The sequence below is a fragment of the Schistocerca americana genome, chromosome 8, assembly GCF_021461395.2.
Source record: "Schistocerca americana isolate TAMUIC-IGC-003095 chromosome 8, iqSchAmer2.1, whole genome shotgun sequence".
In the NCBI taxonomy this organism is placed as follows: domain Eukaryota; kingdom Metazoa; phylum Arthropoda; class Insecta; order Orthoptera; family Acrididae; genus Schistocerca; species Schistocerca americana.
Window position 1 is genome coordinate 230,225,495 of NC_060126.1, and position 26,855 is coordinate 230,252,349.

The 26,855-nt window shown below is 38.1% G+C and overlaps 1 protein-coding gene across 4 annotated transcripts in view; it reads left to right on the forward strand.

Annotated features, from left to right (window-relative positions):
- The window catches only part of LOC124625759 (actin cytoskeleton-regulatory complex protein PAN1-like), a 278,818-nt gene extending 258,440 nt beyond the window's left edge, over positions 1-20,378 (forward strand). For all 4 annotated transcript variants that reach the window (XM_047149198.1, XM_047149202.1, XM_047149200.1 and 1 more), the window contains 2 exons: positions 14,217-14,501; positions 19,738-20,378. In XM_047149198.1, coding sequence (XP_047005154.1) covers positions 14,217-14,501; positions 19,738-19,785 — 333 coding nt within the window. In that variant the 3' untranslated portion in view covers positions 19,786-20,378. The remainder of the gene's footprint in view (positions 1-14,216; positions 14,502-19,737) is intronic.
- The last annotated feature ends 6,477 nt before the right edge of the window (positions 20,379-26,855 follow it).

Consider the following 26,855-nt stretch of genomic DNA (forward strand, 5'->3'; position numbering starts at 1 on the left):
TTGTTATTGATAGCTTCCCCTAGTGAAGAAAAATATTCATTGAATATATTAGCAATTTCAAGTTGTTCTTTTACTACCATCCCATTGTGGTCAATAATAAAGTCCATACAGGATTTTCTCTGCCTGTTCTAAAACTGTTTATCACTCCCCAGATACCAGTAGTAACACTGTGTGAAGCCTGAAGTGTGTCTGCAATGTAGTTGCTCCTGGTCTGTATTAATAAATCTTTATAGTATTCTTGATAAGTTCTGAAGGTCTCCTTTAGCTTGAGATTTTGTGTATTATTCAACATTGCACTATGGAATAATTTTAATTTTTCCCTTGCTTCAGTGACATCATTACTTATCCAGATACTTTTGTTTATGTTTTTGGTTTGTTTGACTTTTGTGGCTACAACTGGGCATGTGGCATCAAAACAGTAGTAGAAGTCAGCAACAGAGCTATGATAGGAAATGCTATCTTTCTCAAACCATGGATTGTGTGCTAACACGCACTTCACTCTATTGATGTTATCATTATACATAATTCTTTTGCTTACATATAGTTCCTTTTTAGTGACAAAGGACATCTCATTTGCCTCCAATTGAAGCAGTACACCATGGTGATCAGAGATGGCTAGTTTTAGAACAAATGTACTGTAGGAAAGATGGGTCATGTTTGTTGTTATATTATCCAGACACATTTTGCTGTTGCCATTCTCTCTAGCTGGCTCATGGATAAGTGGCATCAGACTGAATTCATTGCGTAAGAGGTGTAGCTTTTTGGTGTTGGCATTGTTGATTAATAAGTCTATATTTATATCCCTTGTTATTATATTATTTACCTGGCCATTTAACCCAGAAAATGTACTTTCTACAAATATCAGTAAATCAGATAGATTTTAGAAAAATGAATCCATACATGTGCCAGGTTGCATATACAAGCTGACAATTGCCATATTTTCTCTACCCCATTTTAGATTTATTGCAGCAAATCCTGTGATTCCTTCTATGCAGAATGCACTTACGTCAATAAGACTGAAATTGGTTGCTTTAACAGTAAAGACTGCTATGCCACCCCAGACTTGTTTTTCCTACAAAATTTCATGGAGAGTGGTTGACTGATGCTAATTAGATCTTCAGTGTACCGGTGTTCAGTTATGACTAAAATATCAGGTTTTTCAAGACCTGTAATAATATCTATATCATTGTACTTATTTTTAAGACTACCAAAATGTTGGTGTATGACATTGAGTCTGAGTTTCTCCTGCTGGACTATATGGAGTGAAGTAGGGCTACCAAACTGTCCAGCAGGCTTTACAAAGTTCCCAGGCTTGCCTTCAGTGGCTGATTGTGTGGCAGATTCTGATTTGCTGGGTTGTGCCATTCCATGGCAATGCACTTATTTACACCACTTTGTGGAGAATTTCATCTAATTTCCGTAGCAATTAATTTGCTGACAGTCTTTTTGCATCTTTTATTCATGTGCATACCATGAGTTGTGTGAAGGGCTCTGCCTAGACTGCTGACATTTACCAGGCACACATTGCGGACTTTATTTCATATTGTTTAAGTCCATCAATTGTCTTGTACACTTTCAGGTTCACTATAGATTGTTCCATTAGATCTTGTCTCTGTGGAATGTTAACAATAATTACTTTAGTGTTAATAAACTTACTGAGTGCCACTTTCATGTTCCTGATAGTGTCACTTGTTTGATTTTCTGCTACATTATTTGTACCTACCATGATTATGACACAATCATTTGATGAAAAACACTCACTATTTTGTACAGGAAATTTTCATCTATTTCTGAAAAATTTGGACTCCTTGTTGTGCTATCTGTCAGACAGGGGGAAGCAAATTATTATTTGTGGGGACTTCAATGTAGATTCTCTGAAAGAGGGTAATAGGAAAAATGACCTTGAAGTATTACTTGATTCTTTCAATTTGACACCCGTTATTGATTTTCCTGCTCGGGTGGTAAAGAATAGCAGCTCACTGGTAGATAACTTCTTTATAGACCAAGATAAGTTTAACCAGATAAATGCTCAGCCTGTTGAGAATGGTCTTTCTGATCATGGTGCACAGCTAGTTACAATATATGACATAGCTCCATTCAGCAATACTAAACAGTCCTCCAAAGTAGTACGTTCAGTCAACGATTTAACAATTGCAAATTTCAGGGAAAGCCTACAGCAGTTAGACTGGGATGAGGTGTACCGTGAACCTGATGCCAATTTAAAATATAATTTATTTCATGACATTTTTGTAAATGCATTTGAAAACTGCTTCTGCAAGAAAATAGTTAAATATACTTGTAAGAAACCTTGTAACAAACCATGGCTTACTAAGGGTATAAAAATATCTTGTAACCGGAAAAGGGAAAAGTATCTGACAGCAAGAAAGAGTAGTGACCCAGAAACTATCAAACATTATAAAAACTACTGTGGTATATAAAGAAAAGTTATCAAAAAATCCAGAAGTATGTGTATCATGTCTGAAATCAGCAACTCTGATAATAAAATTAAAACAATTTGGAATATTATTAAAAGAGAAACAGTTCAACCAAGAGCACAGGAAGACAGTATTACCATCAAATTGAATGAAAACTTTACGAACAAAAAGTCAGAAGTTGAAAATATTTTTAATAATCATTTTCTAAATGTTGTGGATATAGTAGGATCCAGTTGTTCATTAGAAGATGCTAGGCTGTTAATGGAAGAGGCCATACCTATGCAATTTGATACAATTGAAATCTCACCCACTTCTCCCTCTGAAATTAGGAAAATAATAAACTTGCTTAAAAGGAAAAACTCACATGGAATTGATGGTATTTCCAGCAAAATACTAAAAGCTTGTTCTCAACAGATAAGTAAGATTCTCAGCCACCTGTGTAATAGCTCTCTGGAACAGGGCATTTTCCCTGATGGACTGAAATATGCTATTGTATACCTTTGCATAAAAAGGGGGATAGATCTGATGTCAACAATTACCGTCCAATCTTCCTTCTAACAGCTTTATCCAAAATTTTTGAGAAAGTAATGTATTCAAGAGTAGCTTCACATATCTGTAAAAATGAAGTACTAACAAAATGTCAGTTTGGTTTCCAGAAAGGTTTTTCAACAGAAAATGCCATATATGCTTTCACCAATCAAATTTTGAATGATCTGAATAACCGAACACCACCCATTGGGATTTTTTGTGATCTCTCAAAGGCTTTTGATTGTGTAAATCATGAAATTCTGCTAGACAAGCTCAAGTATTGTGGCATGAGTGGGACAGTGCACAAATGGTTTAATTCGTACCTAACTGGAAGAGTGCAGAAAGTTGAAGTAAGCAGTTCTCATAATATGCAAAGATCAGCACATTCCTCAAACTGGGGAACTATCAAGAATGGGGTTCCACAAGGGTCAGTCTTGGGTCCTTTGTTGTTCTTAATATATATTAATGACTTGCCATTCTATATTCATGAAGAGGCAAAGTTAGTTCTCTTTGCTTATGATACAAGTATAGTAATCACACCTGACAAACAAGAATTAACTGATGAAATTGTCGATACTGTCTTTCAGAAAATTACTAAGTGGTTCCTTGTAAACGGACTCTCACTGAATTTTCCGTACAGTGAATGGTATGATGCCAGTAATAAATATAGACCTTAATCAGAAGCATATAGGTAAGGTAGAATATTCCAAATTTTTAGGTGTGTCCATTGATGAGAGATTAAATTGGAAGAAACGCATTGATGATCTGCTGAAACGTTTGAGTTCAGCTACTTATGCAATAAGGGTCACTGCAAATTTTGGTGATAAACATCTTAGTAAATTAGCTTACTATGCCTATTTTCACTCATTGCTTTCATATGGCATCATATTTTGGGGTAATTCATCACTGAGAAATAAAGTATTTATTGCACAAAAGCGTGTAATCAGAATAATAGCTGGAGTCCACCCAAGATCATCCTGCAGACATTTATTTAAGGATCTAGGGATATTCACAGTAGCTTCTCAGTATATATACTCTCTTATGAAATTTGTTATTAACAACCAAACCCAATTCAAAAGTAATAGCAGTGTGCATAACTACAATACTAGGAGAAAGGATGATCTTCACTATTCAAGATTAAATCTAACTTTGTTACAGAAAGGGGTGAATTATACTGGCACTAAAGTCTTTGGTCACTTACCAAATAGTATCAAAAGTCTGACAGATAACCAACAAGTATTTAAGAAGATATTAAAAGAATTTCTGAATGACAACTCCTTCTACTCCATAGAGGAATTTTTAGATATAAATTAAGGGGAAAAAAAATTATAAAAAAAATAAAAAATAAAAAAAAAATAAAAAAGCACAAAAAATAAAAAAGTTGTTATATTAACTTAAGTATGTTGTTAAATTAACTTAATTAGGTCATGTATTGGAAAATTTGACTCGTTCCACATCATTACGAAATATTGTATTCATGATCCATGAAACTAGTATTAATCTAATCTAATCTAATCTAACACGCAGCTTCACCACAGCTGAAAGAGGTGCTCTAAATTGAATGTGAGCCAAAGCTATAAAGTTGTCTGGGATACTTGCGATGTTTCGTGCTGTTCCACGACCACGACTGTGTCCATATATTGGAATCCGTCCTTTCTTGTTTTCACGTATTTCACTGTTGTTATCTTGGACAGTTTGTTTATGTTCACTTAGGTTAGCATACGAGATTAGAGCTTCTTTTTTTTTTTTTTTTTTTTTGTTTCTTTTTTTTTTTTCTTGCACAGATTTAAATGCTATGTCTTCCACTATGTATCACGAATCTGATTGATAACTTTTTTTGTTTTGGTAATACCAGTCGGAGAGCTGTCTTTGTTTTTGATTTAGGCCTGCAATTGTTGAGTAGGCACTACTGATCAGTTTTGCTCAAATTTTTATTTAGTACAGAAGCCTCAGCCTTTATACACCGAATTTCACTTATATGTGTGGAGCTTGAGCAGTTGAGGAGGTAATAGAAGGAATGATACTGGGGGAGTTAGATGGCTTTCAGTGGCAGTAGCAAAGTGAGAATATTGACCAGATAGTCTTTGAGTTTCTTTAGAAAGTTAGTATCACATAAATTATCATGCCAGTTTTTAGGCAGACTTATTAGTATCTTGAAACCCAGGTACTAAGTTCCTTTTTCAAGGATTGTCTGTCAGTTAGGTATGCTTCACATCTCATTCTCCCTCCTTGTGTTGTGGATGTGCACACTGTCATTTGTCATCCATTCTCAATCGTTTTTTATGATGTATATTATTGTTTTGTGTATGTCAAAGAAGCAAAAGTTAAGATGTCTAGCTTTTTAAAGCATTCCTGCATGTTTTAGAAGTACTTTTTCCTAAAATGACTCAACTGCCTTTCTTTAATTACCTTTTTTGTTTCTGTCGTGCTTTAGCGCCCCTACACTGTCACTCCACACTGCAGGTACACTTCAAAGACTCCATGATATACTGTGCACAGAAGCTATGTTGTTTCAACTCATTATCCACAGTATTGTCTGAGATTTATTGTCTTGTACTTCTTGGAGCTTTGTTTCATCCACCTCTAAATCCATATGTTCAGGCATCTCTACGTTTATGAACAATGCATGCATAGTCTTTTTCCAGTTTGTAACCAGTATATTTTCCAAGAGCCATTGGGCTGCAATGTTTGCAGAAATATGTGCTCTTCTTTCAAGCTGCTGTGCATTTTTTCTCTGTTCAGTATTTTATGTCACATGCATAGAACACAGGGTGTATGAAGAGGAATCAACTAATTTAAAAATCATTTGAGATATTTGCATGAACAACATACTGTTGGAAAGAGCAAACGCTTGAGTTTTACATGCTTCCTGCTAGGTGGCAGCAGTGTTCGTCCACTTCAGTTGTAGTAAAAATAGGGTTGGGTCAACAGAAAACGTTTTGTGTTCTACATTTTGTGCAGTGTAGATCAGTACTAACTGTTCAGCATGACTTTCATACTAGGTATGGTGTGGATGCTCCTGCAGTGCAGAGTATTAGGTGATTGCATGAATAATTCTGTGAAACAGATTGTTTGTGTAAAGGCAAATCCCCAGACCGTCCCTGAGTGTCTGACAAAGACGTTGATCACATGTGCCATAGTTTCACAAGGAGTCCACAGGAATCCATTCGCTGGGCATCTCAACAGCACAATGTACTCCTGATGTCCATGTGGCATGTGTTGTGTCGATGTTTACACATGAAACCATACAAAATTCAGCTACTGCAAGTGCTTCATGAAGGTGACAAACAACAGTGTGTGGAGTTCTGTAATTTCGTTCTTGGCAAGATGAAGGATGACACTTTGCTTCCACACTTAGCGTTTAGTGGTGAGGCAACATTCCATTTAAATGGAAAGGTGAACCATCATAATGTGAGAATATGGGGTATGGAAAAACCACATGATGTTGAACAATATGAGATGGACTCTCCAAAATTTGATGTGTTTTGTGCAGTTTCACAGCAAAAGGTGTGTGGTCCATTTTTCTTTGCTGAGAACACTGTTACCAGAAGGACATATCTTCATATGCTTGAGAACTTTCTCTTCCTACAGTTGGAGACTGATTCAAATGACTTCGTTTACCAACAGGATAGGCCCCTGCCACACTGGCATCTGGAAGTGTGGAAATTTTTAAACCAAAGGATTACTGATCAATGTATTGGTCGGACTGGACCAAATGATTCAGTCATACATTACTGCCCTCCAAGGTCACCAGATCTGACTGTATGTGATTATTTCTTGTGTGGGTTTATAAAAGACTGTTTATGTGCCTCCATTACTGACAACAATGAATGAACTGAGACATGCATACAGCAGCTGTGGAAGCTGCAACTCAAGACATGCTTGCTGCAGTGTGGGAACAATTTGAATGCAACATTGACAATGCCATGCACTCAAGTGGGGCGTAATGAACACCTATAAAAAGGTATGAAAAAACCTTTTTGAGTTTCTCGTTCATCAAAAAACAAAATTCATTGTAGATATTTATTAGTTTCAGAAACAATATTATGAAAAGAAACGTTGCTACTCACGATATAGCGGAGATGCTGAGTTGCAGATAGGCACAACAAAAAGACTGTCACAGATATAGCTATTGGCCAGTAAGACGTTCATCAACAATAGGTGACTCACACACACACACACACACACACACACACACACACACACACACACACGACTTGTGTGCGTGAGATGCATTTGCTTGAGTGTGTGTGTGTATGTCTGTCATGTCTGTCGTGTATTGTTGACAAAGGCCTTACTGGCTGAAAGTTTTATTTGTGAGAGTCTTTGTGTTGTGCCTATCTGCGACTCGGCATCTCCCCTATATGGTGAGTAGCAACTTTAAAAAAAATGGTTCGAATGGTTCTGAGCACTATGGGACTTAACTGCTGTGGTCATCAGTCCCCTAGAACTTAGAACTACTTCAAACTAACTAACCTAAGGACATCACACACATCCATGCCCGAGGCAGGATTCGAACCTGCGACTGTAGCGGTCATGCTGTTCCAGACTGCAGCGCCTAGAACCACATGGCCAGCAACTTTGCATTTCATAATATTGTTAGTTTCAGAAATATAGACAAGCCAAATCAGATGATTCTATTTGATACATCCTGTATCTTCTTCTCTGTCTCTTCAATATCTGTATCATTTACAAACAAATTAAACAGCTATGGCTCGATTACCAAACACTGTGGCACTCTATATTTGATGCTCCTGGTTTCTTACTGGTATGAGTTTCTTATTGATACATGCTGTTGCCTGTTTCATAGGTACAATTGTACCCACTCTCTTGCTTGACCATAAATGCCATATATTTCAGATTTTGTATCAGTGTTTCATGTACAAATGTGTCAAATGCTTTGGAGAGTTCCAGAAACATCGCAGAAACAACTTTTTTCCTCATGTCATTATTGTAAAATATACTCTGTCACACTGACAATTGCTGATTCTGGAATCATGTTGTGTTTGTCCAGAAAAATAAATAAATAAGAAGTTCCACAATTTCTGGGAAACCTGATATCAGTGAAATTGATAAGTTACTATTGCAGTCATCCATAATGCCTTTTCTTGTATATTAACACTGCAGAGAGCTGGCGGGAAAACTGATTAGTGTCTCAGTTGTAGGAAAGGAGACTGTGGACAACTGATTGAAAGTGTTTGTAATGGAGGCAAATGATCTTTCTTTGAGATCATTATAACCTGTTACAATGTGGAAAGTAGCGGTGGGACCAGTGGAATTAAGTTTCGGAACATGAGGAGCATGTGTTGCCTGTGAAAGAAAGGGGAGAGATTCAGGTGACAGATTTTGGGATGGACCTAATGTTTTGGGGAGCTTCTAGATGTCATGTGAACGTCTAGGTTGATTCTGCAGAGGTAAGTTTTGTAGGCAATGGTGTCAGACATTTGGTAAGACACTCAGCCACAGAGTCACTGTGATTCATGACCATAGTGGTGGAATTGTTACTTATAGTAAGAGTGATAATGCTGGGACAGGTTTTAACATCATGAATAGCTTTTAATTTAAGAATTGTGATGATAAGCTTATTGAGATTGTATGAGGACAATCCAAAGTGCAAACAACCATTTATTTTCTATAACAGTTACATAATTTTAAGGGTTGAAGAATATTTTGTACATAATTGCCATTTTGGTTGATGCATTATTGTAGATGCTGTGTCAGTTTTATAACATCCATACCAGCTCACCAGCATATTCTTCAGAAAGCGTTGCACCTCACCTTTCACCTCATAGTTGGATCAGAGCTGCTGTCCAGACAAATGGTCCTTCAACTTAGGAAACAAGTAGTAGTCACTCAGTGCTAAGTCCAAACGGTATAGTGGATGGGTATTTGGCCAAAGTTTTGCAGGAGATTGATGGTTTGATGGGTGACATATGGATGGGTGTTGTCATGGAGAATGCTTTTTTTCCTTGCTCAATATTCCTCTCCTCCTGTTCTGAAGTGATATTTTGATTTTTTTCAGTGTTCCAGAGTACCTGTCAGTGTTTACTGTTGTCCCAACAGGCAGAAAGTTGATCAATAGTACCCCCTTCCAGTCTCAAAACTCAGCTGCCATAACTTTACCACCAGACTGTTTGTTTGTTTGAATTTTTGGAGCTTGGGCAAAGAGGGTTACCACCATCTGCGTGACTGTTGTTTTGTCTCATATGTTACGTGGAATTCCCAGGTTTTGTCTCCCATCATGATCAAGTCCAAGAAATTGTCCTTTTCATCTACATACCGGCAAAGAAATTTTCAAGAATAATCAACTCATTACCATTTGTGTCTTCTGTCCATAAACATGGTACCCATCTTGCACAAACCTTCTGATATTCCAAGTTTTCCATTAAAGTCCTGTGGATGGTGCTTTAGAAAACCATGGGAACCAAAATCCAAAGAGCATCCAGAGTGATCCTCCAATCTTTATGTGTGATTTCCTCAACTTTCATGACTTTCTCACTGGAAATTGTTTTCTTCATTGTGACTTTCAGTACTACTGGCTGTAAATTCTCTTCAGTACTTGCAACTTAAACCCCTTCCTCCCCTCCCCCCCCCCCCCCTCCCCACTCCTGTTTCCAGTGTTTTGTGATTGTCATCTCTTTGTCTTCATTTTAGTTCTGTTATCTATTTACCTATCCATCATACCTCCCATTACCTCCACACTCCTTCCTTCCACTGTACATCTTACTCCTTCTAGATTCCACACAACTTTTCTCTCCCTCCACTTGTGTCTGTCTGAGCAAACCATCAGTATCACCACAGGTGGTTGTAAAATATCAAATCAAAAACACCTTCAGCCATCTATAGTTCCAATTTTATTTTATTTTTGCTACCTGTTTCAGCATTACACTACATTACATTTAGGTCCCCTGCCCAATGTTTAGGAAGAATCATACTTCTTGTACAATCAAAATAGATGCCAAAACACAGTCACTAGTACCTGTAGATTTCTTTTTAACAATGTGATTCCTTTGTTCCTCAGTTCCAGGCAAGTCTATGGAAACCTGTGACTATATGCTGGCCCCTGGTTTGACTGTACAAGAGGTAATTCTTCTTACACATTGGTCAAGGGGGCTGAAGATGGCGTGATGTAACACTGAAACTTGTAGCAAAAATAAAACAAATTGGAAATACAGACAGCTGAAGGTGTTTTTGATTTGACATTTTATATTGAACAGCTGAGGTCCTGCAACCAACGTGTATAAAGATGAACTTACAGAGACAGGTGCTTATGTTTCGGTATCTGTATATTTTTGCATGTGAGAGTGCATGCTTAAACTATATGCAGAGTTGTTGCTCAAAAACAGGTGGAATGTCTGTGTTGTTAAGATGCATACACATTTGCAGGATGAGCAGTTCATAAGCATATTGCTCAGAAAAGTATATGTGGCTCACAATGACTTGTTAGCTGATCAATTTGAGGATATGCTGTTGGTTTTATCTGGTAAGCACAAAGTAGTCACTCAAGCTTCAGGGGGGACAGGAATGTTGCATATTCAGAAGCATATATGTGCTCACAAGCAATGTGGCTCATAGAATGTGTAGGTGATTCTTGCTGCATCTGTTTTTTCCTGAAACAGCTCATGATTGAGTTACTTGCAAGTGTACACACACCTTTACTTGTCTACTTATGATTCATTCATGAGCTTAAGGGCTGTGGTTGCCTTTTATAATGTTTGTTTACTGCAAATATTTCCTATATTTAAACTACAATATTCATTTGTGGAATAAACTGCATGTTCCTTGCTACTAAGTATATTTTTATTTTACATGAATTTTAAATATTTGCTGTATGTATTGAATTAATCCATACAGTTTCAAATAAGCCTTTTATCGCTGGTATAAAACAATAAAATGCAGATGGTAGGTAAGGAGCAGGTAAATGGTAAGGTGCCAGGAATAATTTTGACCACAGTGTTAGCACAAGGATTTATTATCTTGGCCTTCAACACAAGATAACAAACATACAACATCTTGAAAAACATATTTACACTCTGGATTATAAAATAATGTGTACTTCATTCCAGCTAAACAATATCTGTAAGAGTAATAAACAATAAAAAAGCTTTTACTATCTGTTTAATTGAACAACTTTTAATCAACAAAATTAATGAGCTACTTCCTGTTGACTGCTGTTTACATAATCAGTCCACTGGAGCCTTGGAATAGTAGTAATAATGAACAGAAAGAAAGAAAGAAACACCATTAAAAATTAGTATTTAAAATGTGAAAATGACATTACCAATCAGTGATAAAATCTTGCTACCAAAACACATATGGTGCCAATTATATACCATGAAACATTTATAAGCAAAAGAGTTATGATTAAGTGCTGGAGACACTATGTTCTGCATTGGCACTCCCAAAATTATCATCTAGTTTAAGGCAAACAAAATGACTGTAAAAGGTTGCAAATGAGGTTATAATTTAAAAATACGGGAAAGCTATTCCTATGAGGTTTTGTGATTGCAGCTGGATCATGTTGACTTCTTGCTACAATATTTTGGCTGATGACTCTTCAGCCATCGTATGGTATCTGCTACTGGATACTGCTAGTTCACAGTTTCGGCTTTATAGCAAAAACTGGCACTGAGATGCATGTGCATTGGTGGCCATCACAGGCACATCCTCTCTCTGTCAAAGTCCTAGCTGTCTGCAAATACTATTCCATCTGTGGCACACAGTCCCATGCATAAAGGTGAAACTAAATGTCCGCACTCTGTAGAACGCATGCTCGCAGTGCTAAAAACAAACATCATATGTTGCCAGACATGTCATTTTGAATAAAATGTTTTCTGTCAGAAGAAATTAAAGAGATCAACAAGTTCCAAGCCTTGTCCAGTTGAAAGCTACTGTCATAATTTATAAGATCTTGTGATAGATGTATTTCCATACATTCTTTAATTACTGAATCCCAAAAGGACCTCGCCAGTGTCAAGATTTTTGTGGCGGAATGATCCATAGTGCTCTGCGGTAATTCATTGCTCACACCCAAAGCTTCAGATGCCAAGACACTCAGATTTGTACCAAACTTTGCATGTTGATAGAGTATCAACCAAAAATCTGATCGGGTTTGTACTATGTGCTGTGATTCAGCAGAATGTGTGTAAAAGTGAAGTAAAAGTTACACCAGAACTACCAGAGGAAAGCAAAAGCACAACTGTGAGCCACTAACACACATATATGTGTTGGTAGAGCATTAGGTCATCAGATGAAGGGTCCTAGGTTCAAATCACAAATAATGTAATTTTTTTACTGTATTATGCTTGAAAGTGTTATATGGGGCAACATGTTTATAAAATGTAAAAGGGCTGTTCGGAGTTTACACCAGTGCCCTCTTGGCAGTGTGCTTTTGCTTCATTTGTTTTAAAGTTGTACATCTATAGAGTACATTTGTAATTTCACAGAATAAACATATGGACTGGGATAATAGAATAAAGAAACAATTGCATCAGATACTGTGGAAGTATTAATAATAATAATAATAATAATAATAATAATAATAATAATAATATCAATAATAATAATAATAATAATAATAGTAATAACAATAACAATAACAATAATAATAACAACTGACTGCAGACGGCAGTGCTGCATACATTAGATGTGCATATTGTGGCTAGATTCTCGTGTTTGGGCACACATAGTGCTGCTGAGTGATATGAATCCATGGAACGTTATTGACATTCGTGTCAAACAATAGCATATAAAACTTTCACGCATAATACAGTAAAAGCAAAATTAAAGGAAATATGTCAATGGGTTTGAACCTGGGACCCTTCATGTGACAACTTAATGCTCTACCTATTTTTTTATTTTTTATTTATTTTTTTTTTTCTCTGTCCTTCAGGTTCTGTGCCAGCAATATGCTTTTGCTTTGCTCTGGTAGTTCTGGTGTAGCTTTTAATTAATGTTATACCTGTTCTGCTGGATGACAGCACATAGCACAAACCAGATTGTAGTTTGGGTGGATACTCTATCGACAAGCAAGAATTGGTACAAATCTGAGTGTCTGACATCTGAAGGTTTGGGTGTCAGCTACAGTTGACTTACTGGGCTGCAAAAGGCAAGTGTGGCACTGATTTTCATTGTATATTTCATGTACTGTGTGTATCATCTGACCTACATAAGCCTTGCCACACTGGCTAGGAATTTTGTAAATCATGGCTTTCTGTAGACCCAGATTGTCCTTTGACAAGCTGACTAGAGCAGTGATCATCACCAGTGGCCAGCAGATTACTTTAACTTGATGTTTCCTTAGGACCCAGCCAACTTCAGATGAAAGGTTGTAGATGTATGGAAGGAACACCCTGGACTTGAACAGCTTCTTATCCTCTTGATGTTGTGGATGGTTATATTCTTTCCTCCTTAGTGCTGTACTGATCTGATGTGGAGAGTAACCATTAACTTTCGCCACTCACAGTAGATGTTTCATCAGAAACAATTTGTGCCCGGTGCACCAACGTTCTAAGGATGCCGATAGTTTGTGAAGGGTGATGGCAACTTGACCCTTGCAGATAGAGGTCCGTATATGTGGACTTAATGGTAGACGGAATGCCCTACTTCAAGAATCACATCAGATACAGGACAACCATTAACATTCAGCACAGAGAAAGATAAGGAAAATGCCATCATTCAAAACAAATAAAATTGATAAACATAAACATGGAATATTAACCATTACGAGAGACAATAAGTGAATGTTCAGTGCACATAAAGCTCTCACGATATAATCTTTTGCTCAGTGATTATCATGGAGTAAATATACTGATACTGTGTGCCCAGAATTACTCCACTTAGGCTAACTTCCTTCTTAAGGTGCTTCTCAAAGTTCACCGTCAGGGCTGGACTACAGGAACCACCACCAGAAGTAAAAGGCACTCAGTATAAATTACTTTCCCACTTAGCTACGGTGTGGAATCATATGGCAGCACAGTGCCTCTAGTCCATCACCAGCATAATGTCTGGACTAATTCTGACACACGACTGACCCATGAGTGCGACTGACCCATTTAAGTTGGCAAAGCATCGATTGCCACCAGCAGGTGTGGAAGGTAAATATGATCCTGGAAATTAGGCAAGGACAGAGTAAGAAACTAGCAATCCCATTCCTTGCACTGCTCAGTAAACTACTTTTCTTTGATTTGTAATGTATTGCACAATTTTGCATACTGAAAACATACTTCTTAGACATTTGGATATGTTTTACAGGATGGATGTGCTGGGAACACCGTTTTCCACTTAGTTGCACGAGAATCATGTGATCCCAACTTACTTGTGATGCTGCTTGCAAAAACCAGCTATGCCAGTAACATCATAAATGAGAAAAATTTCAATGAAGACACGCCTCTACACATGGTTGCAGCAAATCATTCCATTTCTCCAACACGTCAGCGGATTGCTGTTCAGCATCTGATTGAATCTGGAGCTGACCCAAAAATTAAAAACAAGAGTCAAAAGGCACCACTTAGTCTTGTACCAACTGAAAGGAAGCAGGTATTGTCTAATATAATAACCACCATATATGTAACATCTAACAACCCTACCACAACAAAGGTCAAAATTTAATAATGATTATGGTGTTGCTCATGCTGCTAAATACTGCATTTTTGGGCAACAACAAAGTTATTATGTGGCAGGTGTCATTACAGCACAGTTAATAAAGTCATTTCATGTAATAATGAATAAACTAGGCACTCATCTTTTCGTGTTTCCCACTCTGGTCTCGTTGTAAAATCATGGCTCAATCGTCGAAAATCTAGGTGGTGATGATTCCAAGCTCGGATGCAAAGAGGCATAGGTTTTATTCTGCTATATTCAAAAGTTTTATAGATGTGTTTCACAAACCATTCTTGAAGATTACACTTTTGCAGGACAATGGTGATGTAAAAAAGTAATCATCACTCTGAATTTAAGTTACACTTCTTTTTTATTACTTTTGTTGCAATATCACGTAACACACAAACCATCACTTCACAATACAAAACATACTTGAAAACATCTTCCTCACTGTTAAAGTTCACATATTATAAGCTGACTACAATACGTGTCTTTCCAACATGATGTCCAAGACTCGACCTTCTCAAGGTCCGCCTCTCTAACTCTCTAATAACTGCTTACGTGCCCAAAAATCAGAGTTACAAGTACATCAAAGATCATAGTGACAAAAGAAAGAATACACATAAGAATAATATCATTGCAATATAAACATATTGATGTATCAAAGTACCTCTACATTAATGAAACCAAATCTGAATGTTGCCTCAGAAATATGTCAACTACTTTACAGAAACACAGTAGAATATTGCTGGTATCGAGAGGTTGAGTTGAGGTGCTGTAATGGTTATGTAATTCAAGTACCATTACAAACACCAGAGTACTACTAAATAAATTTTCACTTTATGGAAGGACTTCTCTGGCTAAAGTGCTGTTTCTTCTTCTTGTTGTTATTCTTCCTAAGTTTCACATAAAAATCTAAATACACTGGCCTGCAAAAGTTAATGATAAGTTAGTTAAAGTAATATAACATGTTAACTACTCAGTGGAAATGGTGAAACCACTCACTCACCAAAGATTTGTACCAAAAGACTGGAAAGTTGCACAGGTCACATCAGTATTGAAGAAAGGAAATAGGAGTACTTACAGACCCATATCTCTAATTAGATTTGCAATAGTATTTTGGAACATATACTGTGGTCAAATATTATTAATTACCTCAAAGGTAATGATGCGTTGACACACAGTTAGCACGGATTCAGAAAATATCGTTCTTGTGCAACACAACTAGTTCTTTATTCGCACAAAGAAGTGAGTGCTGTCAGCAGAGGATCTCAAGTTGTTTCCATATGTTTAGATTTCCAGAAGGCTTTTGACACCATTTCTCTCAAGAGACTTCTAATCAAATTGCATGCCTGTGTGGTGTCGCTTCAGTTGTGCAATTGGATTCGTGATTTCCTGTAAGAATGGTTACTCTACATAGTAGCTGATGAAAAATCGTCAAGTAAAACAGAACTGATACCTGGACATGATATTTATATGGTGCAAAAAGTGGCAATTATCTCTGAATGAGGAAAAGTGTAGCTGCTCCAGCAGGTGCATAACATTTCTTTTGTGAATGCACGCAAGTCTTTGTACGGGGAGTTACCACTTTATTTGGGCTCAACCATTCCTTTCTTTTCCTAATATTAGTGCACAAATACAATTTCTCATGAGCAGTAATGATACAGAATAGGAATGGTAGGTGTTGTCCACTAGCCAATTTATGGCAAACAAGCAAAGATACATATATCGCCCCTTGCTGATTTAGTGATTTTGGCATACCAGTGCACCTGATTTTTGAAGCTTCCCCATTGCCTGCAAATATCACACGATGGTGGTATGATCACAGTTCATCACATTTGCCAGTTTTTGAGTACACTGACATGGATCATTGTGGATTAATGCAATTAAATGATTTTCATCAAACACTGAGGTGTTTTTGAACATGGAGAGTCACTAATGTCAAAATTCCCTCCTTAAAATGAGAAAACAATTTTCTTGCCATGCTCTTCCCAGTGATATTACCCCATACATGGTGCAAGTGTTTCTGGCTGCCTCCACTGCTGTCAGCCCTCTACTGCAATCAAACAGAAGAATATCTTTGAAGTATTTCTCCACTTGGCACTCCATTTTCTAGTGGCCACACCTCCACTCACTATGTCCAAATGACAAAATGACAATATGTAAACTCAAATAGCAAAAGTGAATTACAAATAGAAAATGACAATTGATAAATAAGCCCATAGCCACTGGAATACCAATGTGGAAAACAAAATTGCTATGAACTTATGTATTAACCTAATATACATTACAAGCTACGTATAACACATGATACTTTTCAGTTGCTTTGATATGCTTAGAACTTCAATGGTAACAATCTTGTCAGATGCTTATCTGAATGAGCATATAACTAGACTGATTGTACCTGCTATCAAGAACAACTCTGACATGATTCACAACTCCGTTGGTGGAACCGAACCACAGGAATATGAGTAAGGGTCGCGAGAAAGGCGGAGATCTTCAGCAAAGAAAACACAGACCAACCAACTTTCTGGGAAGTGACTGAAAGAAACAGCATTTCCCTCATGTACATGCTTACGTAGCCATATTCCTCATACCTGTGTTCTCAGTTGTAGTGCTAAATCAAATACTGATGATGGTGAGTGCAAAATCCTACCACTGTTATGTAAATCATAACACTGTCAGAGCTATGATAGTTTGTTACTAGTATACATCTTAACTTTAACTGCATGACACATGTTCTTCTCAATTTTTTCGACAAATGTTTTTAAAGTGCTATATTCATCCGAACTGCAATTTCTTGCATGTTATGGTGATCTGCTTTACTAGGTACTGATGCAAACAAATTATTGTTATATTAAAATATTTTATATATTTTATTGTTATTTTAATTAAAAATAAAGGCATCTGTGTAATGTTTCAAGATATTGGTGGTAGGGTGATAACAGAGAGAGACAGTAATAAATTATGACTCTCCTCTTCCTCCCCCTCCCCCCACTCTTTTAACTAGTTGTAATATTGCATGGGTGATCACAGTCAGATGTCACAAAATTGAACAATTCATTAATCCCTGCCACCCTCCTTCCCACCCTCACTGGATGAAAACCAGGTGGTTATAATTAAAGTGATGGTGTTCTGAATGATGCAGTGCAGGCTGCGTACATCATAGGATTCTGAAACATGGTAGATGTGTTCACAAATCACTGTGTTCATGGAGTATGCTGAGAAAATAATAGTTCCACTTTCTGCCACCAGGTGAAAATATAGTGCTGTAAGTAGTCAGAATGTGAAATGTTTCCTGTTTTGATGTCAGTATTCTGTTTGTCGCTTGGCGGTGTGTGTTGATTTCTTTTGTGATGTGAATGTTGGTATAAAGGGTTAAAAAGGTTGAAGTTTTCTGTGTGAAACACCATGGCTATTGAGAAGAAAGATCATGCACTGGTAAAGTTGTTTTATCAGAACAACCACAATCAGAACAACTGCATTGTGGGAATATCATTGACAGAAACAGCTGCAAAGGAGGCCCCATGTCAATAAATGGGCTAAAGAATATGATCAAGAAATTTGAAGAAACAGGTGAATTAGGTGTGCAGCAGGGGAAGGGAGTTGGCCCATTCCCATGGCAGTTGTTGATGAGGTTGCTTTAGCTATAGCTGACTGCAGCCAGTGCTCTGTCTGTGTCATGGAAATTGTCTCTCCTTGTAAACAGTTCAAAAGATTTTGTAATGATTTTTACACTTGTATTCCTACAACATTCAGAATGTGAACCAAATGAAGCTTCAAGATAGGCATATTCTTTGGATGGACAAGGCACTTTTTACTCTGCACTGTGCTTTGAATGCACAGAACTGTTACATGTGGGGTTCTGCTCCACCACATGTTGTCCAGAAACATCAACTGCTTATAGCTTGTGTAACTTTTTGGTATGGTTTCTCAAGCACCTTTATTCTCAGTCTTTTTTCCCCTCTGAGGAGAATAGATGGCACCTTGCAGACCTGTTAGGTGTACAGTGACATCTGCACATCATAAGGGCCTCATTGTGGAACAGATTATTCCATCTTTTCAAGAACACTACTGTGTCCACACCACTATTTTCATGCAAGATGGTGTGTCACCACATGTCACTTGCCAGGTGAAATATTTGCTTTGAGAAATCTTTGGTAATGACTCCAACACATCTAGGCAATTTCGAGGTGTGTGGTCTTCCACATCCTCTGACCCAAATCCATGTGACTTCTGGTTGTGGAGGTATCTCAAAGATCATGTCAATCAGGGTTGTATTCAGATTGTTACTGATCTGAAGGATGGCATACGGCTGCGCGGAATTAGCCGAGCGGTCTAAGGTGCTGCATTCGTGGACTGTGCGGCTGGTCCCGGGGGAGGTTCGAGTCCTCCCTCGGGCATGGGTGTGTGTGTTTGTGCTTAGGATAATTTAGATTAAGTAGTGTGTAAGCTTAGGGACTGATGACCTTAGCAGTTAAGTCCCATAAGATTTCACACACATTTTTTTTTATTTATTTATTTATTTATTTTTTTTATGGCATATTGCTCTAATTACACAGGCTGTGTTGTGAGCATTGACCGTGCTATGTTTATGTTGCTGATCAGGAGACTGTATTGAATACATGTCATAACTTGTGACCATATCCTAATAAATGCACCCATGGCACATTCTGACTGCTTACAGTGCGATATTTTCACCCGTTGGCAGAAAGTGGAACTATTATTTCCTTCACTAAATTCCATGAGTGCACTGATTGATGAACATGCCCATTTCAACATCCTACAATGTATGCAGCACTCTGAACACTGTCGGCTTAATTATAACTATCCAGTATCTGCAGGCACCCGCGGAAATGGATATCGTGTAGGTAGAGTGTGCCACACGCGGTGAATATGGGGTTTGTTCCAGTAATTGATACTTCCACAAGGCCTGAGTAGTATTCATGAGTTATTATTGCACTCTTTGAAAGACAACTAATAAGAAGATTTTAAATCTCAGAAAAGACTGCATATAATCCTACATGCAGATGAAATTGATGTCATCTTTCTTGGTGCTTATACCTATGTTTTGTAAAATAACACAAACTGACTTTTCTATACAGCTAAATTGTTTCCTTTTGTGTTTAGCACATGTGTGTATTGTATTAATTTTTTGTGCTCTCATTTGCAGGACATTAAGAATGTGTTATATCATAGGAGACAAGTTATATCCCATTAGTGGAATATGGGAAGTACAGCAAGGACAATTTCTTTACACAGTAATGTGGGAAGAAGACTAGTGTATTATGAAAAAGCTTCCTTAGATCATTATAGTGTGAGAATAATTTCATTTACTGCCACTGAGTGCTTTTCTCTGGATTTATGCTTGTTGGTTATTGCACACTATTTCTGTGGAACGCTACATGTATATTTTTTAAATGTTAAAACTGTTACACAGTTGATTCACTTGAGCTTGTGTGTGTGTGTGTGTGTGTGTGTGTGTGTGTGTGTGTGTGTGTGGGTGTGTGTGGGTGTGTGTTTGTGTTTGTTGGATACGTTTTTTTTATATGTATGAGCAAGAGAGGGAGTGAAAAATCTTCATTCTTGTATTTGTAGTAGTATCAAAAATGTTTTATCACTTTAAGTAGAAATTGTAGGTGAAGCATTTTCACATATAGTTATTTTATACTGAAAATACATAATGTTCTGTGATGCTTCAGATTAACACTCATTCTTGTTTTATATTCTGATGTAAGTGTGCATATCAAAACTGAACTGAGAACCATGTAACTTAAAACATTATTTGAATAAAGTGAAAAAATTTGTAAATAGAAAAATATCTTTGTCTGCAAGCAGCATGCTACAAGGGTATTTGAATTCTGAACTGACTTAAATGAGTAATAGGGATCCTTGGCATAGAAAGCAACTTGAAGAGTTGAAAACAAGTAAGTCATTTGGTCTGAATTAAATCCCAGTTCAGTTTCCCCTTACTTACCTTGCATTTATTGTGAATCTCTTGCACAGTGCAAAGTACCAAGTGACTGGAAAAGCAAAGGGGACCCCTGTATATAAGAATAGTAAAATAACAGACCTGCAAAATTACAGTCCAATATCCTTAACATCCATTTGCAGCAGAATTCTTGGATATATTCTCAATTAGAATATAATAAATTTCCTTGAGACAGAAAAGCTTCTGTCCACAAATCAGCACGGATTTAAAAAAAAAAAAAAACATAATTTGTGTAAAACCCAGCTTGCTCTGCTCTCACATGATATCGTAAAAACCATGGATGGAAGGCAGTAGGTAGATTCCCTATACCTAGATTTTTGGAAAGTGTCTGACATGGTACCCCACTGAAGATTGTTAATGAAGCTACAAGCAATTTAGATAGGTTCCCAGATATGTGAGTGGCTGAAATACTTCTTAAGTAATAGAACCCAGTACATTGTTGTTGATGGTGAGTATTCTTCTGGGACAAGGGTATTGTCAGAAGTACCCAAGGAAAGTGTGATAGGACTGCTCTTATTCTCTACTAGCTGAGAAACCCAGCATTGCCTGTGTATTTATCTGTTGTTGCACCAAAGACTTCATATATGTGAAATACATTTTTTACTTACAAAGGTTCTTCATATGTAAGTTCAAAGTTGTATGATTGGGGATATGAAGAAGAGATTGCTTGTTTCTCAAAAACAGGAGAGCTGCCCATGTGAAAAGCAACTTACAGTAAGTTTCACAAGCAGCGTCTGACCTTATGCTTTTGTTCACAGACGTGGCATAACATAAGCGCATCAGGAACTGTAAATGTGGAAAGCAAAATGCTAAAATGTTACTTATAAGTGGGATTCTGGGTATAAAATCTCACTTCCCATCAAAATTTCTAATTCTATGGCGTTTACATTAGAGCGAAGTAAGGGAGAGAAGTAACTATAAGCCTCTGTGAATGAAAGATTCTGAGGAGCGACATAATTCATGATACCCTTGATCAGAGTTACATTGTGCCTCACTTTTTTGGAAGAAGGTTTTAAGGGTGAGTTAAAGCCTGATGCTCTCAAGCCACAGCAAGTCTCACTCCAAGATCTGATTCTTGAGACTGCATAGTCCTCAGTTTTTCAGCTGTTCTTATGTGTTCAAAAAGACTTGACTGTTTCCTATGCATGTTTGTTCTTAAACAAAAGAAAATTGAAATGAAATGAGTAGGTACCCAGATCACAAAGCAAACTTAATAAATTCATTTTTCCTAGCAAAGAGTATAAAAAAACTATTGAAAGAAGCAAAGAAATGTTGTCAAGTTTTTAACACGCAAAATGAAGTCCGTAAATCCGTATATCATAGCCAATTAAACGCCCAAACTACTAAGCTGAGGAGATGCTTTTAGCTAGAACTTTCACCCGCTGACTACAATTGTGTACATTAATTCTGCAACAGAAATATTTCTTCTCAATGGAAACCTCATGTACAAATCTGTGGATGTTCAATCTTTATCTCATTCGTAAGTGCCCCCCACTTGTTGGGCATCACTGTAAAAATATTGACAGGTGAATGCATTGGTGTGCAGCAGCTTGCAATTGCCAGATTTCATAATACTTGTTGGTCAGTTATACTTCACAGTATAATCAAATATGGTCGCAGATACTAGACTGTTGCATGGAGGGTTGTGAATTCAGCACTCACCTGAACTGTAAAATTTCTATATTTGGTTCGAGTACATTCTAGAAGTATCCAAAAATGTCAAGAATAATTGTACTGGAATGTTCTGTAACTGTATATATACCATATGTGTTCTGGCCGGAGGCAGTTCACTCTGTGCTCTTGTATGTGCAAGTGCTGAGTAAACCTTTGTTAAGTGGAGTTAGTGTTCATCATTCAGCTAATTACACCTTCTTCTACATTACATTATTCTGGTGGAGATGCTGGGTATTGGAACTTGTGGTAGCGCACATTACTGACGACACAGTGGCTCCCATCAGGCCACGACAGAGCTGCGATTTACGTGTCGAGAAACCTGAGTTTGAGCCATATTCAACAGATCCCAATCTACTGGCACCAGAAGCAGAAGAAGAAGAGGATGTTATCATGACAACAACAGTGTGCCACCATATGAGACATCTGTCTGCGTTCTCTGGTGACAATGGTCAAGACTGAAACAAGTGGCTGAAGGTATATGAACGTATAGCCAAATTTAACAAATGGGATGACACCATGTGTTTGGCTAACGTATTTTTCTACTTGGAGGGCACTGCCAAGCAATGGTATGAGAACAACGAGGAGAAGTTCACAAGCTGGGAAGTATTCCAGGCGGAACTGCACAAGTATTTTGGCGACACACAAAGGCAGAACTGCAAGGCTGAAGATAAATTAAAGTGCAGGTCACAGTGTCCAGGAGAAACTATACCATCCTACGTTCAAAAATTCTTGGAGCTGTGTAAAATAGTGGATCCTAGAATGAAGGAGGGAGATAAGGTTGCACTTCTCATGAAAGGTGTTGCTGAGGACATGTATCAAGCCTTACTCCTGAAGAAGGTTTCGACAGCAGACGACTTCGTAAAATGGTGCCAGTATATCGAGACAATGCATCAAAAAAGAATTACATGCAAGAAGTTTGAATGGCTTCCAAATGTCATATCGATGTCTGTGATGGAGGAAGGAACTGATTTCACAAGTGTTCTACGTCAGATAGTTAGAGAGGAAGTTCAGGAGGCACTTGGATTGCATGGCCAGCAAAAAACTTACACTTAAAGAGGTCATAAGGGAGGAAGTGGAACAGACATTGAACCCAATCTCTCTTCCTTCATTTCCCTTAAAAACAGTGAAAACGTTGAGACCCAGGCAAAGTTACGTTCCTACAATGCCACATGAGGAACCTGTTTGGGCACCAAGGAAGACTGATGTCTGGAGGACCCAGGATAACCAACCAATATGTTTCCATTGCAGATGACTGGACATTTGGTGCACTATTGTCAAGAAAGGTGGTGGATATTTGATGACACCCGTGCCAGAAGACAGCAGACCGATCTTAGCCGACGCCAACTCTGGGACGACGAAAATGAACAAGAAGATGGAGGTGCAGGATGACATAGGTCACCATTGCCACAAGCTAGCCGCTGGAGAGGACACTCCCCAACACATTGATCAAGATCTTTATTGCTATTTAGAAGCTCCAGCTGATCACCTAGCCGCCACAACGTGGAAAACTAAGGGATGTGACCTTCCTTGGAAGTGACGCCGCTGAAGAGAAAAATTCTCTGCTGTCAATCACTACAAAAATGATAGGAAACTACGTTGATATCCTCATGGATGGCCAATCAGCCCAAGCTCTTATGGACTCTGGAGCATCACATTCAGTCATTTCAGTGAAGTACCATCACCAGTTGCCGAAACTGTATTTGTTGACAGCAAAAAATATCTGCTGAAGGTGGCTAACGGGAAATATGTAAAACCTACAAGAAAATGTGTCATACGTGTGGGTCTAAGTGGCCATACACAGCCCTTAGAATTCTAGAATTCATCATCTTACAAGAGTGTAGTCATGATGTCATTCTCGGATGGGAATTTTTGAAAGGTTCTCAGGCAATTATAGATTGTGGTCGCTCGAAGATTATGCTGGACGAGATGAGATACTGTGGACAGGAAGATGCGCATCCAAGTGTGTGGAGACTATGTGTGTTGGATGAAGTGATCATTCCTGTAGTCAGTGCTAGAAAGGTAACTGTCATGTGTCATGCCATGCATTAACCCTTTGATCTTGTAGTGGAATGTAAGAGAAGCATACCGTTGAAGAATGACTTGGTCATTTCAGCCTCTGTCATCTTGTTTAAGAATGGATTCGGTGAATTTTGGCTAGTTAACTGTCACCGAGAACTGCAGATCGTTCCAAGATGCATGTGTATAGCAAATGCTGAGCCGTTAATTGCCGAATAGCTGAGCATCATAGGAACCTCCCATGCCGAATCTGTGGGTGAAATTGACACTACCACTATGAGACAAGATCTTTTAGCTTGGTTATCACCCGATCTCACTAAGGAACAACAGAAGAAACTACTTGCCATTCTTCAAGAGTTCTCTGAAAGCTTCAATCCACAGACGAAGAGCAAATCAAACAAATCAACAGTGAAGGATTGGATTAGCACTGGAGACCATCAACCAATAAGCCAGTGAGCATACCATGTGTCAGCAATGGAACATCAAATAATTCATGATGAGGTAGAGAAAATGATCAAGAATGACATCATTCATCCTTCACAGAGCCCATGGTCATCACCAGTGGTTCTCATCAGGAAGAAGGATGGCAGTTGGCACTTTCATGCTTATTACAGGAAGCTTAATAAGATATCTAAAAAGGACGTTTATCCCCTTTCACGAATTGATGATACACTACATTATCTGAAGGGGCTAAGTTTTTCACAAACATGGACATGTACTAGGGATACTGGCAAATTAAAGTAGATGAAGCTGATTGTGAGAAAATGGCATTCATCTCCCCTGACGGCCTGTATGAGTTTAAGGCAATGCCATTTGGTTTGTGTAATGCACCAGCAACTTTTGAATGGGTGATGGATAATCTTCTAAGTCACCTGAAGTGGACGGTGTGTCTTTGTTATTTAGATGTTCTCAGAGACATTTGATGAACATGTAAAAAGATTGAGGGCCATTCTTAAGTGCCTCCAACAAGGCAGACTGAAACTTAAGCCAAGAAAGTGTCTCTTTGGAGCAAAAGAAATCAAAATACTTGGAAATCATTGTGTCAACAAAGGTGTGTGGCCAACCCAGAAAAGGTGAGATCTATAACGGAATTTCCTATTCCTAAATATATTAGAGATGTGAGAAGATTCCTTGGATTATGTTCTTATTACCATTGTTTTATCAAAGACTTTCATATCAAAGACAGGCCACTCCAAGAGTTGTTAAAAGCCGATGCTAAATTTATCTGGGGTGGTGCTCAGCAAGATTCTTTCAATGTGCTGTGAAAAGCTCTGATGACTGACCCTGTACTTGGTCTGTATGATGAGAGAGCACCTACAGAACTACACACAGATGCCAGTGGGTATGGAATTGGTGCTATTCTGGTGCTAATTTCAGAAGGAAAAGAGAAGGTTTTAGCCTATACTTCTAGGACACTTACAAAAACCAAGAGAAAACTACAGAAAGACAATGTCTTGCTGTGACCTGGACCATGTGCAGATTTCAACAGTATCTGTATGGAAGGCCATTCACAGATGTTACAGACCATCATTCACTTTGTTGATTGACAAGTCTTAAGGATCCAACAGGACGACTTGCCAGGTGGGCACTACATCTTCAGGAGTGAGACATTACCATAGCATACAAAAGTGGAAGAAAACACCGAGAAGCCGACTGTCTCTCAAGAAACCCTGTGCAAGAGCATCAAGACTTTGATGAAGATAGTGACTGTCTCACTGCACTCCACGATCTCTCTGCTGAGCAGAAGAAGGACGCCAAGATATCTCAAATTATGCTTGCCTTAAATCGGTCAGAGGATGTGAGAGGACATCTTAAGGTAGTTAATGGATTACTTTGCAAGAAAAACTTTGATCCGTTTGGATAGTGGTGGCTACCAGTGATTCCTAAACATATGTGCCTAGATGTTCTATAGAAATTCCATGACACAGCTGAGGGTGGACACTTAGGATTTATTAAGACATGAAATAGGATCTGCAAGAGATTATTCTGGCTAGGTTTATTTAGGAGTGTCCGTCACTATGTGTTGCACTGTCAAGAGTGCCAGAAGTGAAAGACAGTTCCTCAGAAACCAGCTGGCTGACTCATACCAATTCCATCAGCCAAAACACCTTTCCAGCATGTTGGGATTGACCTCCTCATATGATTTCCATCTGCTAGAGGCAATAGATGGATTATTGTGTGCACTGATTATCTGACACGCTATGCCATTACAAAAGCCAAAAAAACAGCCAAAGCATTCGAGGTAGCCAAATTCATCGTGGAAGACATTGTATTAAAACATGGTGCCCCAAGGTCATTAATTTCAGATCGAGGGAAAGTTTTTCAATCGAATCTTGTGACAGAGATAAACCGTCGGTGCAACATTACTCATCACATGACAACTGCCTTCCATCTGCAAACTAACGGCCTTACTGAATGCCTTAATAAGACCTTGGCTGACATGCTATCAATGTTCATCAATGTTGAGCAGAGTAACTGGGATGAGGTGCTACTTTTTGTGACGTTTGCCTATAGCACCACCAAACAAGACACCACAGGTGTGACTCTTCAAGCTTTCCTGGTGGATGGGTTTTAAATAGTCTTCACGGGTTTGCCGCCGGCAAACATCC